At 45.2% G+C, this 18,258-nt stretch overlaps 3 protein-coding genes across 9 annotated transcripts in view; 1 reads left to right on the top strand and 2 right to left on the bottom strand.

The window, feature by feature from the left end:
- The window catches only part of NR1D2 (nuclear receptor subfamily 1 group D member 2), a 746,221-nt gene that overhangs the window by 55,919 nt on the left and 672,044 nt on the right, over positions 1–18,258 (bottom strand). The window lies entirely within an intron of this gene.
- On the top strand, positions 239–8,045 carry NKIRAS1 (NFKB inhibitor interacting Ras like 1). The gene is made up of 4 exons (XM_050938554.1): positions 239–678; positions 988–1,115; positions 4,579–4,820; positions 7,050–8,045. The coding sequence occupies exons 2-4, from the start codon at positions 1,022–1,024 to the stop codon at positions 7,287–7,289; spliced, it is 576 nt and encodes a 191-aa protein (XP_050794511.1). The 5' UTR covers positions 239–678; positions 988–1,021; the 3' UTR covers positions 7,290–8,045.
- UBE2E1 (ubiquitin conjugating enzyme E2 E1) overlaps positions 17,174–18,258 on the bottom strand; it is a 705,427-nt gene continuing 704,342 nt past the window's right edge. For all 7 annotated transcript variants that reach the window (XM_050938518.1, XM_050938519.1, XM_050938516.1 and 4 more), the window contains one exon: positions 17,174–18,007. In XM_050938518.1, coding sequence (XP_050794475.1) covers positions 17,910–18,007 — 98 coding nt within the window. In that variant the 3' untranslated portion in view covers positions 17,174–17,909. The remainder of the gene's footprint in view (positions 18,008–18,258) is intronic.

Genomic DNA, 18,258 nt, shown 5'->3' with positions numbered 1-18,258 from the left:
AGCTCCGCCCCCAAGGTGGGAGGAGCGTCTTTCTGTGCGGGTGGAGGTTGGGGGTGCCGCCGCGTTCCTGGGGGCGGGCGGTGTGGGCGGAGCTTAGCCCGAGAGCTCAGAAAGGCTGGGCGGGGTTTGCGGCGCACGCGGCAATAGCTCAATCAGCTCGGGGTCTCCGCCCCGTTGCTAGACTAGAGCCGTAGGGAAAGGTGGGCCTGGGCTGATGGTCCTGGAGCGAGCCTCCGCCCAGCCGGCAGCTGCATGCTCCTGGTGCCCTCTCCGCCCTGTCTCTGTGCCCCATATCCCTGAACATTGAGCCAGTGGTTTTGGGTGGTGCCTTGGCATAGCCACCTCCAGCCATGGCAAAATCACATGTCAGCCCCCCCCCCCCCGCCCGAGTGTGCCCAGCATGCGGCTGTTACCAGCCTGCTGGTGTCCGAGCTTTTGGGAAACACCTCTGCCAGCTTTTTCCTGCGAATGTGAGGGTGAGACGTGCTTGGTTTGAAATGCAGGCCAGAGGCTCATTTGTTTCCAGGAGCTGGAGTGCTCAGATAAAAATATATATAGGAAACCCACATGTAGAGGTGCAGTGCTGCCAATGTGCTGGGTGCTGTACAAACACAAAAGCATGCACAGTCCCTGCCCTGAAGAGGCTGCAAGGCCTTGATCCTGCAAGTACGTAAGCAGGTGTGTAACTCTACTTGTGTGAACAGCCCCCTGGAAGTGGAGGGAATTACCTGCCTAAGTAAACTTAAATGTGCATAAGTGTTGAGGCCTAAAAGGTGGAGGTGGGAGCAAATTGTATTGGCCTGGAAATACCTGCAGCTGGTGACCTCTTCAGAGAGAGCTTTGCTTCAAAATCAACTCCAAGGCTTGTTGAACTATATAATTAAAATATACTGAAACACTGAATGTTTTAGCGGCTTTGCTTTAGTCTGTCTTCAGAGTTCTGTTAATGTAATGTCATAAATATAACAGATCCCTGTGCTTGAACAGGATTTATTTGCTGACTTTGCCATCCTGAAAGAAGATGGGAAAGGGCTACAAAGTAGTGATTTGTGGAATGGCATCAGTGGGAAAAACAGCAATTTTGGAGCAGCTTCTCTATGGAAAACATACTGTTGGTGAGATATCTTTTCCTTTTTTATGCTGTTCCAACAAGTTTTAAGGGTACCCATCTGGGCTTAATTTCTTACCTTTACTGAGGTGAAGGGGCAGAATGAACAATGGTCTTGTTTTTTGGCAGCAGTCAGTTTTCTAGAACTCTTCTGAATCCTGTTTCAAGCCTTCTCTGCTCTTTCTTAATGGACACTTGCAAAGTAACAATAAAATTGGCTGTGTGGGGGTGTGTGTGTAGTGGTGGGGGTGGTAGGTTATTTGTTTGTTCTTCTTGCTGCTTAATGTAAAAGTTTAAAAGAGAAAAAAGATGAAGAGTGGAGGGGACAATATGTTTTCTTTCTGCCTGCTTTTTGACACTAGAAATTCTGGTCTTCCACCTGAGAGACTATATAGATGACTGTAGAATGAGTAGACTTATTACATCTGAGATGTAATAGATACAGATACCTAGAATAGGAATCCTGCTAAATAGAAAAGGGAGGTGATTTCACTTTCTTAGGCTCTTTAAAACATAATTTCAGTTGTGGTTGACACCTATTTAGCTGAACATCTGGTAGGTAGGGTGTGAATTCCATAGCACCTGGGGCATTTTAGCCTGACTTGTCTTGTGAGAGCAGACTAGTCACTAGAGCATTGACTGGTTAATTTCTCCAAGAGACATCTGGAAGGGCTTTTGAAATGGCCCTTCTGTTCTGTGATGTCTCAGATGGAGGTCATCCCTGTATTTCAAGGTGCCTATGGCCCCTCTATTTCTGCCAAAGCTTATCAGCTATGAGATAAATTAAGGAAATTAACTTCCCCAATACTAATTTCTCCCTACTGTTACTCACACCTTCATGTCAACTGTCTGTAATCAGCCCCTCTCTTACCACTTAAAAAGTTTCCTCCCCCCTTGGTATCCTGCTGTTAATTGATTTATCTTGTTAGACTGACTAAACACTTGGTAAAGCACCCCACATCCTTTCATGCATTTATACCTGCTCCTGTATCTTTTACTTCATACATCTGATGAAGTGGGTTCTAGCCCATGAAAGCTTATGCCCAAATAAATTTGTTAACCTGAGGTGGGATTTTCAAAAATGCCCAAGGAACACAATGGGAGCACGGATCCCATTAAAGGACAATGGCATGTATGCGCCTAAGTCACTTGGACATTTCTGAAAACCCCACTTTTTAGTAATCCGTTTTGCATATTTGCAATTTCTTTGTGCATTGTCTAAGTTTACTATGTAACATTCACTGTCAAATATTTATTGGTAAATGGCATTCAGTATCTTTGATCCTCACTCTTCACATTTCTAAATTGCAAAACCATTTACACAAAACTTGAGCATAATTTACAGCGTGCCTTGTCGGCTACAGATGAAATTTGCGAGCATGTTTCTTGTATGATGTTGATTAGCAATGTAAACAAGGATTCTTCCTCCCTACCCCCTGAACCCCTTTCCACCCTCTGGACCCGAGACTTAGGCTAGTTAGTAATGATGTGCCTGTCCACCCCCAGTAATCTTTAGTATTGTTTTATAACAGTTGTAACAAGGGCTAACTAAAATGTCTGTAGGCAGATTGTACTTGCCAACAACTGTAAATACTCTTGGCAGCATGGTTTCAACCATAGCATTGTCATGTGGTTCTGTCTTCCTTTCTCTAGCTGATGTATTCAAGTCTAAGCTTACTAATCATCTTCAAAGGTGGGTTATTCTAACTGGGGGAAATTCCCACTACATGAATGGCCAGCAGGAGGCCTATGTGCCACCAGAAGCTGGGAATGAGTGACAGGGAATGGATCACTTGATGTTTACCTGTTCTGTTCATTCTCTCTGGTGAACCTGGCATTGGTCGCTGTCAGAAGACGGGCTACTGGGCTAGATGGACCTTTGGTCTGAGCCAGTAGGGCCATTCTTATGTTCTGTTTTGAGTGGCACATAGGCCTTGTGCTGCCCTTTTTCAGAGGCCTGAATTTCACCCATTGAGACTACTGCTGTGTAAATTCCTATGCCTCAGAGGTCCTTAAGGTCCTCCATCACTGTTACTCATTCTCACTCCCACCCTCAGCTCTTTCCAGTATGAAGCACTTCATTTCCACCCCTTACTCATCAGGTAAGATGGTACAGACATATCTGTCGCTGCTTTCATTATGTTGGTTGGGAGGAACTGCCACATGTACAGTAGCTGGAGGCAGAGAGCAGGAAGAAATTATTGTTCCCAGAAGAGACTCAATTAGCCATCTAGTTTTCAAAAATGCCCCAGCACACACTCCTGCTACCACTTTCCTGAATCAGATCTACAACTTTATTTTGCACTCATTCCCTTTTTTTTATTAATCTGATCTTTCCTCGTGCTGTTAGTCTTACATCCTCATGTCAGTGTGGCTATAGTTGAAGGCAAGATCAAATAGTCTGGTCAGAGTTTGCCGTGAATCTAATAGGAGTTGGATTTATGAAGACTAGAAAAGGAGAGAGGGAGTAGCAAGGAGAGCTTGTGCCACTTCTTTTCTGGAAACAAAGGTTGCATGCAGCAGGGGAAATAATCAGCGCATGTGTGGGTGGAATACTTCAGCATCTTTGTTGGTATGATGGGTTTCAAATAGTGTTATTCAAATAGTGTTATCAAATCCTTATTTTCTAAAACAATGTGTCAATATTGTCTGAAAATCAACAGAAAGCCAGCTAGCTACCCTACAAGAACCAACAAGCATATGTTTGTGGGTGTGCAATAGAGGCAGGAGATGACAAACTTTGGTAACAGAAGGCTTGTTTGAAAACTTGAACTACTACTAAAACCAGTAAGCTAGACTTGAAATTCTGAGATCTCCATCATGTCCTTAAGTTATGTAGAGTCTCTGCACTCAAACATCCTTCAGCCTTGCTGCTTATAGCGTCATATGGCCAGAGTCTACCTGTTGGGTTGTTAGTACTTTACACAAGTAGTCCCATAGACTTCATGTATTAGTTCCCCTACTCTACTTGTGGAGTAGGCACTATTCAGTATGAGGAAGAGTGGCAACATTAGGGCTATAGGGACTAGATAGGGTGCTAAAGAAAACTTAATTAAGCCTTACACTAGTAATTTCTTTAGTACTCCTTTTTCTTCAGTTATGCTATCTGAGCACAACTGGTATAGTTCTGGTGGGCAGGATTTGGGGAACCTGTTGGAAGGGCGACCTAAGTTATATCATCCTGAACTTATGCCTATAAAATACATTACATGTATTCATGTACTGAATGTGTATGTGATATGGCCTCATTATTGTAAATAGCTGGCCTGTTGGTGTTGCTGAGAACACAATAGGATTGGAGTTCAAATCCTGGTCAAAACCCTCCAAAAAAGCAATATATTTTTAAAATTGATTGAAATGCACTGTTAAAAGCTGAGTGTTAGTAGTTATACTGCGGTATGAATAAATACTTACATCACTTTACAGAATTTATTATAAGTTTTAACTTTTAGGGGGCTTTTTAAAAACAGGTTTAGAAGAGGGTGCAACAGTGGAAGATGTGTATTTGGCTTCAGTCGAAACAGATCGTGGGGTAAAAGAACAGTTACGTCTCTACGACACTACGGGTCTGCAAGAGGGAGTAGAGTTTCCAAAGCATTACTTCTCTGTTGCTGATGGTTTTATTCTTGTGTATGCTGTGAACAGCCTTGAATCCTTCCAGAAAGCAGAAGTGATCAAAAAAGAGATTGACACAGTGAGAGACAAAAAAGAGGTAAAAGCTTGATGCCTTTATTTCTTGACCATGTCTGAAGTAGCACAATAATGGAAAGTTAAATTACAAAGCAGTACAAAGGAAAGCAAATTTTCCCTGCCATCTCGGGCAATCTAATGAAAGACATTTTCCTATACAGAAGAATTTCATTCATCCACACACTATATAATTGGCACAAAAGATAAATGTCTTGCCCCTCTTCTCAGCAGCGATGTAATGTAGTATTTCATATGGACGATAGTATAGTTTGTAAACTGATCAGATGTTGTACATGAAAACTAAAATGCAGTGGATAAAACAATGTGGTCCGTTATCCTCACTTGGTTTTATTCACTTACTTGCTCATTTACAAAATACAATAGTTGACAATGAGTCTCCCATACATTAGAGTCAATTAGCAAGGAGGCTCTACTGTATTTCAGTGTGGCTGCTAAATCACTTCTATTTTGCAGAATGACTGCTGTATTTTCCCTTAGAAAGCAGCTAGTGTTATCAGTTGATACAGTGTTGCAGCTCTGCTAGCTGAATATCACCTGCACAATACACTTGTGCTTACCATCTTCTTAGAGAATCCATATCCTTTAATGGTATTCCTGGCTTAATGCCTTTAGCTGATAGACCAGCAAAATAAAGCTCATTCAGGCTATTAAAAAGGGGGCGGGGCGGGGTGGGAAACACAGGCAGAATGTCATACCACTTCTTGCAAAACACAAGATGTACTTACTTAGTACTCAAAATGTATTGTGGGGAGAAGGGGAAGGAATGGTTTGACAGCAGTGCAACTTGCAGTCACAGACAGGTTAGCCATTGACCATAGCTAGGTATCTTGTTTCCTGAGTGGGTTGCAGAAGATATGTTCTTGAGTTATTGTGCTTTTCTAAGTCAACTTCCCCTTTTCTGGGCAGATACAGAGCTGCTTATGTGTAGGTCTGGGAAGGCCTCCGTGGCAAGTGAAAGATGCTGTGATCTTGACTAAAGCAGATGGTGGAAATGGTGGCCCTAAGCAATAAGAGTTAAAACATCACCAATATTGACCTAACTTAAAGCAGTAATCCTGACTTGTTCAGAAGGTAATGATGCTCTGAGAGCTCTCCAGGGAGTCATAGAAGATATTAAGGCAAGAGAACCTGTAGTAAAGTACTTACGGACAGAAAAACCCAGGGAAAGAAACTGGAGGCATAGGACATCCCAGAGTCTGCTCAACAGAAAAGAATAGTTAGGCCTGGCTACAGTAAAAATCAGTGCTGGCAGAAAGGAGCAGGGAGAGAGTGAAAACAACCCAAAGCAAGAGGAGAGGGTTAGAATTAGAGAGACAGTAATAAGTTTTGAGTTCAGGGCTGTACAGAGCAGGGTTTCTCCAAGGAGCATATAATGTAAATACTGGCACAGATTTTCTTACCTGTTGCTAACAACTGAGATGATTAAAACTAAGAGAAAAAACTCTTAAAATACACAAGGTTAAATAGCACTAGTAGCCTGATGTAGTGAGTTCTGCTTTCAGCTTCTCCTGTGCTAGCAAACAGATTGGATTGTAGAACAATCAGGAGAATGTTTAGATAAACTCCTCTGAAAAAATTGTATTAGTATTAGCTTTTGTACCTAGTTTATACATCTCTCCTCCAGGACAATGTGCCACTTGAGTGTTGTATTTAGAGGCAAAACATAGAGGGGTTGCCTGTATATTGTTCTGAGTGGTGCGACAGCCTGTAGTAACATCAACAGGTAACCTTACGGAGGAAGAGACTTACTCTCCTTACGCTACAATCCGGGGCTCGGAAAGCAGCAGTCTGGGCTAGGTCTTGGCTGCCTTACTGCCTTGTATTGTCACCTGTGTGAAGTAGGTGTCAAGCTGGCATTCACTAGCATTCTATATTCTTGTCACTGGTGTGTGCAATAACGCAAAGTGCAAAGCAAATGGAGAATCTGGCTGCAGAGCTTTGCTCATTACCAGAATGGATTTCCATTGGGTGACTTGTGACTCTCCACTCTCCTGTCTCCCTCCGGTTGTGGGTAGCGATCACCACCCACTTTGTTCCCAGCGCATTGAGTGACACAGAGGTTTGAACCCCACATTCGACTACTTCAAAATGCAGAATGTGTTTAGGGTGAGCCGAAATTAACGTAGAGACTAGATTGTAAACGGCCTCGCTACTGTATGCTATTTAACAACTCTGTGCTACAGTGACTGATCTGCATGTACCATCACGGCCTGTTCTCTCTTTCTTCTAGGTGACAGTTGTCGTCTTAGGAAACAAAACTGACCTTACAGAGCAAAGACAAGTGGAAACAGAAATAGCACAGCAATGGGCAAAGGCTGAGAAGGTGAGACTGTGGGAGGTGACAGTGACGGATCGGAAAACGCTCATTGAACCTTTCACTTCATTAGCCAGCAAGCTTTCCCAATCCCAGAACAAGTCAGCATTTCCCTTGCCTGGGAGGAAGAGCAAAGGCAATAACTGTGATAACTAAAAACCTGTATTCCAGGGGAAGCTGTCTAGCTGCTGCTGCAAGGGCATGGTGTCTCTTTTTCTCTGCCAGTTGCTTGGCACATTTTTGCTGAGGCAATACTGAATTCAGAATTAAAAGCAGCAAAGTCATGAATGTAGCTGTCCCTCAAGTATTTGCTTGGAAAATCACAGCTGGTCAAGGTCTCAAGCACTTCACAAGGAAGCACTTTGTAAAAATGTTGTAATGGTCACTGGGGATGGGGGTGTTGTTTTTAGTGGGAAGCTCTATTAAAGCCCACATCAGCACAGAGATGTGCAGCAGCGATGGCCATCTACATCCCCACATGGCCATTTCAGAGTGCTACTGGGTCAAGTTCACAAGTGGACAACTAGTAAACTACTCCATATACAGCATGCAGTCATCCAGCCTCTGATGTTCCCCTTTCGCAATTGCAAAAACTCCTGGCTGCAGCAAAGGAGTAAGGGCTTATCCGTCTTCCCACGGCTAGGGAAAGAGTATGTGTGATGTAGTTTCAGCCCGTTTGTGCCTCACTTACTACCCATGGGTAGTGTATACAGTTGGAGAAGTTCCAGGACAGCTGAGTGAGAATACTCCAGGAGGAATGGACAAGAACATTGCCTACCTGGCAGGGATATGTGAGCATCAGTGTTCCTGCTGCATGTGGAAATGATGACATTCCATGAGTGATCCTCAGATAGGTCAGGCCTGACTTGCAACGAGCGATCAAAGGCTGGAACGTGATGTGGCTTCCTTGTAGTTTCCACTAGACTCCTCCAATAATGGAAGGTGACCTTTACTGTTATGGGGTGTACGAAACAGCAGCTTGTGGAGCAATTTAAAAAAAAATCTAACCCTTGGGGAGAGTAGACTGACTATATAATTTTGTTCCACTTTTATATTGCTGCTGTCAACTGAAGCAAAAACTGGTGCCTGGTCAGGGTTAGGTATTGAACAGTTTCACTGACAAGAGATGGTACAACTTCCCTGTTGCTAGTACCATAGTTCTTAAGTCAGCTGGAATCCTGCAACAGCTTAGGAAATATGAGATAGGAAGGGGTGTGGTTACTATCCTCGCCCAGCAGGGCAATCCTCAAAGATAGCTGCTGTCCATCTATACAGGGAAGTTACAGCTTCTATTCTGTAGAAAGACTAAGGCTGTGTACACACTATAGCTTAGGTCGGTATCCCCCCTCGAGCAAAGTAAGTTACACTGACCTAAGTGAGTGTGGGGACAGCATTATGTCAGCAGGCAAGCTTCTCCCACCAACATAATTACTCCAGCCCTGTGAGCAGTGGTAGCTAAGTTGATGGGAGAGCTCTCTCCTGTGGGCTTAGAGCATCTGCAGTACTGGTGGGGCAGCTGCATTGGCTGGCTGTAAGCTCTGTAGTGTAGCCATAGCCTAAGTAAACAACACTGGGAAGCACTGTATCTCTTCGTGGAAGAGGCTTAATGAGTGTAGTGAGAGGCCTGCTAGTGGTGGGTATATCTAAATGTCAGCCAGCCAGCTTTGAATGGCAGATCAGCAGAAATGCTTGTGCAGTTCCCTCAGCTGTAACAAGTGGCACAGCTTCCAACAGCAGATGCACATGTTACTGAACTTGACCTCACAGGATGGATCAACACGTTTCAGGATTCTGCTTTCCCAACAATTTGAGCAGGACTGTCATAAATATAAAGGGAAGGGCAACGACGTTTATGTATGCAGTAACATAAAATCCCTCCTAGCCAGATGTACAGAATCACTTATTTGTAAGGAGTTAATCAGTTCAATTAACTTAGTTGGCACCTGACCAGAAGGACCAATGGGGAAAGAAGATACTTTCAAATGGGATGGGGGGGGGAAGGTTTTGTTTGTGCTTTCTTTGTTGATTCCCTCTTGGGACAAAGAGAGAGACCAAGCAGGTAAACCGGCTCCTAAAAAGAGCCTGAAATAATACATATAAAATTACAGAAATTGTAAGTAATAGCAAGGAAATGTGTTAGATTATTTTTTGTTTTAGCTTGTGAATTTTCCCTATGCTAAGAGGTAATTTTATCCGTTTATAACTGGGAAGCAGAGTCAGGGAGAAATCCGCTGTTTTAAATCTCTTCATTTACTCTATAAAGTTATCTTCCATCCTGATTTTGCAGGTGTGATTTTTACTTTTTTTTTTAAATAAAATTCTTTTAAGAACCTGATTAATTTTCAGTGTCCTAAAAACCAGGGATTTGTCTGTTCTCACTTTAACCTATTGGTTCGTATATTATTCTCAAGCCTCCCCAGGAGGGGGGTGATGGAGTTTGGGGGGATAGGGCTCCAAGTGGCCCCTCCCTGAATGTTTGTTTAAATCACTTGATGTGCCAGCAATACCATCCAAGGACAAGGAAAGGAATTTGTGCCTTAGGGAAGTTTTTAACCTAAGCTGGTGGAATATAAGCTTAGGGGGTCTTTCAGCCGGGTCCCCACATCTGTATCTCAGAGTGGGGAGGGAACCCTGACAAGGACTGAGGAGGGAGATAGAGCGAAAGCAGCGGGAGAGCAAATCGTTTCCACAGAGATAGCAGCTGCTTGGTAAGTCAGATGAATGAAACAGTGAACAGATGAGTAAAGCTCATACACTTCCAACTAAGTAGTATTTCCTGGTATTTTAAACAGTGTTGTACTGTCATGAGTCAGCAAGACCTCAATAGTTATTTGTGGTGACGCTTAAGCTGCTGAGTTCTGTCATTTGAAAGTCTCAATTTTGATGGCCGCACTAACCCTTTAAGTATGTACCTGCAATATCCCTCTGCTACACAGTAGTATGAATACCTCAGTGCAAAGTATGAACAGTTAGTAAGGATGGTGCAATAATACAATTTACCAAAATGAAGCATGTTTTTACAATGGAGTAACTTGGATTACCTGTACAGTTGAACCTGTTTTTTGTCTTGCTCCATGAGGTAGCTCTGGATCATTGTTCTTCCTGTGTGCAAGGTGTATGACGAGAGAGTCAGCAATTACATCAGTTATTTGCTATTCCTTATGAATGAACAAGCTCCTGCTACACTCTGCTAGAACCTCGCACATGTTTCTGTTGCAGGACTGCAGCTGACTAAGAGCTATGGTACTAGCAAAGCAGCAGTGGAACACCACCCTCTTTAATTTCCTGCTGACTGTACATGAATTCTCTGTTTCTGACCATACAGGGGACTTGACTGTTTACATGTAGTATTTGCAGCAGACCACTGACTTGGTTTTGGAAGTGGGATGAAGATAGGACTAACTTGTTCTACCAGCAGTGGTTCTCCAGCTATTACATGCCATCATTAACCCGCCCATGTTACCATGTTTAAGGAGCTCCCATCTACCCATAACAAAGAGGAAATAGGGTGTGCCACCCCTGCTGTCATAGCAGCAGGTGGAGAACCCATGCTCAGAATGGCAGATGATTCAGTCTCAGATCAGCCACGTGGACTTGGCAGGTGTCTAACCAAATACTACCTATGAAGTCACGAGTGGGTGTTCTGTATTAGAGAGCAGGGAAAGCAGGCAAGATAAATAATGCTAGTATGTCAGAATTAATACTGAAGGCTTGTGAGGTTGGAGTGGACACTGTTACTGTGTGGATCTGTACACTATCCACTTCTGCACTACATAGCCTGAATCCTATACAGGTTATGAGTCAGGAGAAAGTTCTACATTGTATGCTCCCCTTGCTGTGATCCAAATGGCCTGATCCCTTTGTCTGAAGTAGAGGAAATCAGGGTAGCATGACATCAATTTGCCACTGTAGCACTGGGAGGGGTTCTTGCATTGGCAATCCACCTCCTAGGCAATAGCTAGGAAGAATTCTTCTGTTAACCTAGTGCTGTCTACACAGAGGGTTAGATCATCTTTACTACATCTCTCAGGGGTGTGGATTTCTCACACCTGAGCCACATAGCTATTGCAATGTAACTTTTCAGTGCAGGCCAGGCCTAATAACTCGGCAATGCTCTATTGGGCATTAAAAACCTAGGTGGTTTCTAACTGGTCTACGCTGAAAATTTCTGTTGATCTAGCTGCCATCTTTCAGGGAGGTGGATCAACTATAGTGAAAGGAGAACCCCACGGGTCGCTTTAGTGAGTGGCTTCACTGAAGCACTACAGCCGTACCACTGTGGCATTTTAAGTGTAGACATAGCCTAATAAAGGGAGAAGGCATTAGGGATTATTCAGGTGATTAAGAAGTAGTACATCACCACATAAGCTAAAGAAAACCCAACACATTACTTTCCGTTTGGTCAGACTAGATCAGGGGTAGGCAACCTATGGCATGTGTGCCGAAGGCGGCATGCGAGCGGATTTTCAGTGGCGCACACACTGCCTGGCTCTGGCCACCAGTCTGGGGGGCTCTGCATTTTAATTTAATTTTAAATGAAGCTTTTTAAACATTTTAAAAAACCTTATTTACTTTACATACAACAATAGTTTAGTTATATATTATAGACTTATAGAAAGAGACCTTCTAAAAATGTTAAAATGTATTACTGGCACGTGAAACCTTAAATTAGAGTGAATAAATGAAGACTCAGCACACCACTTCTGAAAGATTGCCGACCCCTGGACTAGATACTGGCATTGTCTGGGGCTTTTAGAAAGGAAAAAAGCTCTTTTCTTTACAGGTCTGTCCTAGTACTTTTTATACACTCACGCTTAGTGTAATTCTAAGCACTACAGTCCCTTGCAGTAAAATAACTGATCTAGTTGCAGCCCTCAAACAATTTGGAGCAGCTGGTGTTGTGTCTGAGTGAAACTTACATATACATACAGCTTTCTACAGGATTAGTAAGTTTCAATGGGCAGTGAACTATTGCTGTAGTGTGATTCAGTGACGACAGCGGGGAGGGGATGGACTGAGGCCTAGCTAGTGTGTTCTGTTCTTTGCTTTACCATTGATTCAATACCTGTCAAAGACTGATCACTTAGCTCCCTTACAGCTAGATTGTCTCTATCCCTTACTTGGCTGTACAAGTGCCATTATCAGGAAATAGCTTTGCAGCAGGTTAGATTCAGTCTTCCCCACTTTTCATATGAGTTGTGTTTTGCCCAGCTCTTTTATGATGCCATTCCTTCTCCTCCTTCAACTGGAAGTACAGCTTGCTCTCATTACAGTTGTGACAGACATTCCCCTCGGTCTCTCGCCTGCAGTCCATCCTTAGTCTGACACTGTTCCAGCTGCATTCACTGCAGTTTTAGCTAATGGATAGCACTTCAAAACCAGTTTGGGAGCAGTTAACCTTGAAGGTAAGAAGCATGGAATGTTCAGCAATGTGCTGTGACAGGGATGCTATGTAGATCCCTTCAGGTTCTACTGTACTCAGCTGGACTATTCCTATGTTGCAGCTGACCTGAAGAGCTCTGTGTAAACTCAAAAGCTTGTCTCTCTCACCAACAGATGTTGGTCCCATAAAAGATATCACCTCTCCCACCCTGTGGCCTTGGTTACATTACAGAGTTGCAGCGCTGGTGAGGGGGTTGCAGCGCTGCAACTTAGGATGTGGCCACACTTGCAAAGCACGGCCAGCGCTGCAACTCCCTGGTTGCAGCGCTGGCTGTACACCCGGTCGAGCCTCGGGTGTAGGGGATCCAGCGCTGGTCAGCAAGTGTGGACACCCACCAGCGTTTTTATTGACCTCCGTGGCATAAGGAGGTATTCCAGCATACCTTAGAAGCCTCTCTGGTAATCATGCACACTCCACTGCCCTGGGCTCAGCTGACCCCTCCTTTAAATGCCCCCGGGAATTTTAAAAATCCCCTTCCTGTTTGCTCAGCCAGGTGTGGAGTGCAATCAATCATTCAATCAATCAGCGACCATGCCTCCACGCACCAAACGAGCCCCAGCATGGAGCAATGCAGAGCTGCAGGACCTCATAAGCGTTTGGGGTGAGGAGGCTGTGCAAGCACAGCTGCGCTCCAGAAGGAGAAATTATGATACCTATGGGCAGATATCGCAGTCCTTGATGAGAAGGGGCCATGAACGGGACACGTTGCAGTGCAGGGTCAAAATAAAAGAGCTGAGGAGTGCTTACTGCAAAGCCCGTGAGGGAAATTGCCGCTCAGGAGCTGCCCCCACGACCTGCTGTTTTTACAAGGAGCTGGATGCCATACTTGGGTGTGACCCCACTGCCAATCCGAGGACCACGATGGAGAGTTCACAGCAGGGAGAAGTAGGGGAGGGTGTAGAGGAAGGCGACAGTGAGGCTACTGGCATGGAGGGAGACACCCCGGAGTCCCAGGAGGCATGCAGCCAGGAGCTCTTCTCAAGCCAGGAAGAGGCTAGCCAGTCGCAGCAGCGGGAAGTTGCTGGTGAGGAAGAAACTGAGGATCGTGCTCGGGGTAAGTAGATTTGTATGTTTTGGGAGAGGAGGGTGGGGGTTATGGCTGCCTGCATGCATGCCTAAACGTGGAATAGCCCATTGATTTGCTCTATCACGTCTCCGTAATCTGCCTCGGTAATCTCTTGAAAAGTTGCAGCCAGAGCGTTTGCAATTTGCTTTCTCAAGTTGATCGGGAGAGCCGCCGTGGTCCCTGTCCCGGTCAGGCTAACTCGTCCGATCCACTGTGCAGCGAGGGGTGGGGGGACCATGGCTGCACACAGGCAAGCTGCATAGGGACTAGGGCGGTATCCACATTGCTGTAGAAGACCCTTCCTCTCTTCCCAGGTAACACGCAGCAGTGATATGTCTGGCAGTAGGAAACCCTGTTGAGAATTTAGTGATACTTGAGTGCAGGGCGCCAGGGTCGCGGTCCACCCCCCCCCCCCAGTGCGCTCTGTTGTTATCCACCCCCCCACCCAGCACGTAGCTAGCCCGCGGTGCCCTCCGGTCTCCCCTCCCCCCTCCCAACAGGCAGCCAGCGCTGCGGTGCACTCCGGTGTTCCCCACCCCCCTCCCAGCAGGCAGCCATCCCCGCGGTGCACTCCGGTGTTCCCCACCCCCCTCCCAGCAGGCAGCCATCCCCGCGGTGCACTCCGGTGTTCCCCACCCCCCTCCCAGCAGGCAGCCAGCACAGCTGTGCGTTTCCCACCCCTCAGCAGCAGGACGGCATGAACGCGGACCAACCCCCCCCCCTCCCCCCGCCAGCAGCTCGCCACCCTCCTGTTCACTACTGTCCCCTGTGCAGGACACCAGCTACGTCCTGTACCTAGTGCAGATAAACCCCTGTGACCCATCGGTCAATTCCCCCTCCCAAGGGGAACTCGGTGGAAAAACACTCACTCCATTGCTCGCCATGACTTACCTTCCCTGTCCTCTCTGTGTTATGTGAGGTATGTGAGAAGGATGCTACCAAAAGTCTAAAAAGTCCTTCACTGTGTGATAATAAACAATGTAGCCTCTGTGTATTACATGGTTCTATCTTTCTTTTTTCTAGTGACCTTGACTAATGCAGCTGGATCACCGGCCTCACGTAGATTGCAGAACTTGAGAAGAAATCCCAGAAAATCAAAAGAGGAATTGATCAAATCAGTTATGATTCACTACAACAGAGAAAGTAGGAAGACACAGGAATGGAGAGAGAAAATGTTTGAATGGAGGGAAACAGAAAGCAGGAGAAAGGAATTGGCTGCCAAAAAAACCACAAAGCAGATGATAAGCCTCCTGGCTCGCCAAACTGAGTCTTTCGAGTCTCTCGTAGCCATGCAGGCAGATATGTACCGTGGTAACCCACAGCCCTCCCAAAGCCCTCTTCCTTGTTCCCCAGTATTTCCACAAAACACCTTTCTCCAGCAGCCAGTTTCTTATTACCCCCAGCTGCCCCCAACACCTGTACGATCACCTACTAGCCCTGATAACTATAATTCTTACCCTGTGCACTCCACCCCCATTACCCTGCAGCATAGTAATCCTGAAGTGCAGCAGACATTGAACAGTAATCAAAATAGGACATATTCAAACCTGTGAATGTACAGTCCACCACCCTAACCCCCCTTGCCTTTTATGTACTGTATGTTGAATAAAGGATTTTATTTCTTTTTCACTACGTAATATTATTGCATTAAGTGGTAAATATTGTACCCCAAGGTAGAACAAAGCACAGCAAAGGCACCAAACATTACTGTTGGCTCTCAGCATCAAATTGCTCCCTTAAAGCATCCCTAATCCTTGAAGCCCTTTCCTGGGCCTCCCTAGTAGCCCTGCTCTCTGGCTGAGCAAATTCATCCTCTAGGCGTCGAACCTCAGAGGTCCATTCCTCACTGAATCTTTCACCCTTCCCTTCACAAATATTATGGAGGGTACAGCACGCGGATATAACAGCGGTGATGCTGCTTTCCCCCAAATCTAGCTTCCCATAAAGACAACGCCAGCGGGCTTTCAAGCGGCCAAAAGCACACTCCACAGTCATTCTGCACCGGCTCAGCCTGTAGTTGAACCGGTCCTTGCTCCTGTCAAGCTTCCCTGTATACGGTTTCATGAGCCATGGCATTAAGGGGTAAGCGGGGTCTCCAAGGATCACAGTGGGCATTTCGACGTCCCCTACTGTGATCTTGCGGTCTGGGAAAAAAGTCCCGGCCCTCAGCCTCCTGAACAGGGAACTGTTCCGAAAGATGCGTGCATCATGCACCTTTCCAGGCCATCCTGAGTAAATGTCAGTGAAACGCCCACGGTGATCCACAAGCGCTTGCAGAACCACGGAGAAATACCCCTTGCGATTAACGTACTCTGATGCCAGGTGGGGTGGTGACAGAATAGGAATATGCGTCCCATCTATTGCCCCTCCACAGTTAGGGAAACCCATTTCTGCAAAGCCAGCCACAATGTCCTGCACGTTCCCAAGAGTCACAGTTCTTCTTAGCAGGGTGCGATTAATGGCTGTGCAAACTTGCATCAGCACCATTCCAACAGTAGACTTTCCCACTCCAAACTGGTTCGCCACTGATCGGTAGCTGTCTGGAGTTGCCAGCTTCCAGATTGCAATAGCCACCCGCTTCTCCACTGGCAGGGCAGCTCTCAATCTCGTGTCCCTGCGCCGCAGGGTAGGGGCGAGCTCAGCACACAGTGACATGAAAGTGGCTTTTCTCATCCGAAAGTTCTGCAGCCACTGCTCGTCATCCCACCACTGAGTGCTGGTTTCCCGAGCCCAAAGGCGCCGTTCCACGGTGCTGAGCACGTCTGTTACTGCCACAAGCAATTGAGTGTCTTCAGCGTCAGGTGATTCAATATCATCGTCTGACTCCTCACTGTCACTTTGCAGCTGAAGGAATAGCTCCACTGCCATGCGTGATGTGCTGGCAACATTCATCAGCAAGGTCCTCAGCAGCTCAGGCTCCATTTATAACTAAAATCGCTGAAATAGCACTGCAGAATCACAATGCCGCCAAACTGCTCGGAATGTGTAGCAAAGCACCACGGGGCGTTGGAACAGGAAGCGGAAAGACCCGCACACTTCCTTCCCCTTCCCACAAGCCACAGCGCCAAAATGGGACGAGGTGCTCTGTGGGATAGCTGCCCACAATGCACCACTCCCAACAGCGCTGCAAGTGCTGTAAATGTGGCCACACTGCAGTGCTGGTAGCTGTCAGTGTGGCCACACTGCAGCGCTGGCCCTACACAGCTGTACGAACACAGCTGTAACTACCAGCGCTGCAAAACTGTAAGTGTAGCCATACCCTGTGTGTCTATTCCTGTGGTATCAGCAGGTACACACTAATGTAGAAAAGCCTTTAAAAATGGAAACTGTAGGAGCTGCTTACTACAAAGCACCCATCTAGGCAAGTTTACTGCCACTGATAAATCAGTGCAAGGAATTCTTCCCTGAATGCTTTCAGACAGCAGTTAGCTTACAAGGAAAAATAGTGGATACTGAATATAGGTCTTTCATCAAAATGTATTGGGAAGAAGCTATTTCAGCAAAACAACAAAGCAGGTCACTAAGCAGGAGTCATTTTTTACATATTTTTATTAGCACAGTAACAAATGCAGACTTAAGTAGCCCACAACATACAACCAATCCACTGAGTGACTCCTATTCCACGCCTTACAGTTAAACAGCTTAAGGTATTTCACTACAGGTTGCCATAAATCCTGATTAAAACCTTTATTCTTTTCACAAAGGTAGATTGGCATATAAAATAATACATTAACTACTTCTCATTTCCTATATGAGGCCATATATCCACTCCTCCATATTACATATCATGAGATGAGTCTTTAAAAAGGAATTGTTAAATACCAGCACACCCTCCCAAGGGGAAAAAAAAATCCCAACATCTTTTACAAAAACAAAAACTAAAAACCCAGTGTGTAGAGTCTTCAAAGGACTTTTACATAAATGTCCACACATGTACCTGTACAAAATTAAGCTGTTTTATCTTTTACATATTGCAAGCAACTGAACCAAAAAAATGTTTAAGTTTACATTCTTCTTGGTACTATATGTGAGCTAATATTGCTGAACTAATGACAGTCTTAAAATATGCTATTCCCAATTCTAGCTGTCTACTGTAGCAAGATACCTTAAGTTACAACAACAAAATCTTAGGAAATAAAAGACTGAATAAAATCTGTTATAGAAATACCCTACTCTTTACCAGCACCCTCCCTCCCCCCACTTCAAAATCAATAAGCAGCTCTTTCCATCACAGACAAATAATGCAAGAGTTTGACAAAAATCCATTTTATGTAGCATATCTTTTGGTCCACTGTCTGGCCATTCTGTCATGCTCTGCTCTGTTAGTCATATACTGAGTGGCAATACTTCCAACCAGAGGATCAGCTGAAAAGAAAAAAAAAAAAAGTTCCTGCTCATGTTAGTTAAGAGAACTGGGAAAAACATAAAAGAAAAAGTTGAGAAGTGGTCTGATGCGTTACCCAAAAGCATTCCTGGGGGCAGGGAAGTACATGATGGATTATAAGATTATTAGACTTTCCAAGTAGAGAACAGGTCTTAATTTGTACATGTAAATTTATGGTGCTTTATAAGTGATTGCTCAATGTGGAGCGGGGAAAGATTCACTAATTCAAGTT

This window comes from Gopherus flavomarginatus, chromosome 2 (genome assembly GCF_025201925.1).
Source record: "Gopherus flavomarginatus isolate rGopFla2 chromosome 2, rGopFla2.mat.asm, whole genome shotgun sequence".
Classification (NCBI taxonomy): Eukaryota; Metazoa; Chordata; order Testudines; family Testudinidae; genus Gopherus; species Gopherus flavomarginatus.
This window is presented reverse-complemented; position numbering and strand designations above follow the sequence as displayed.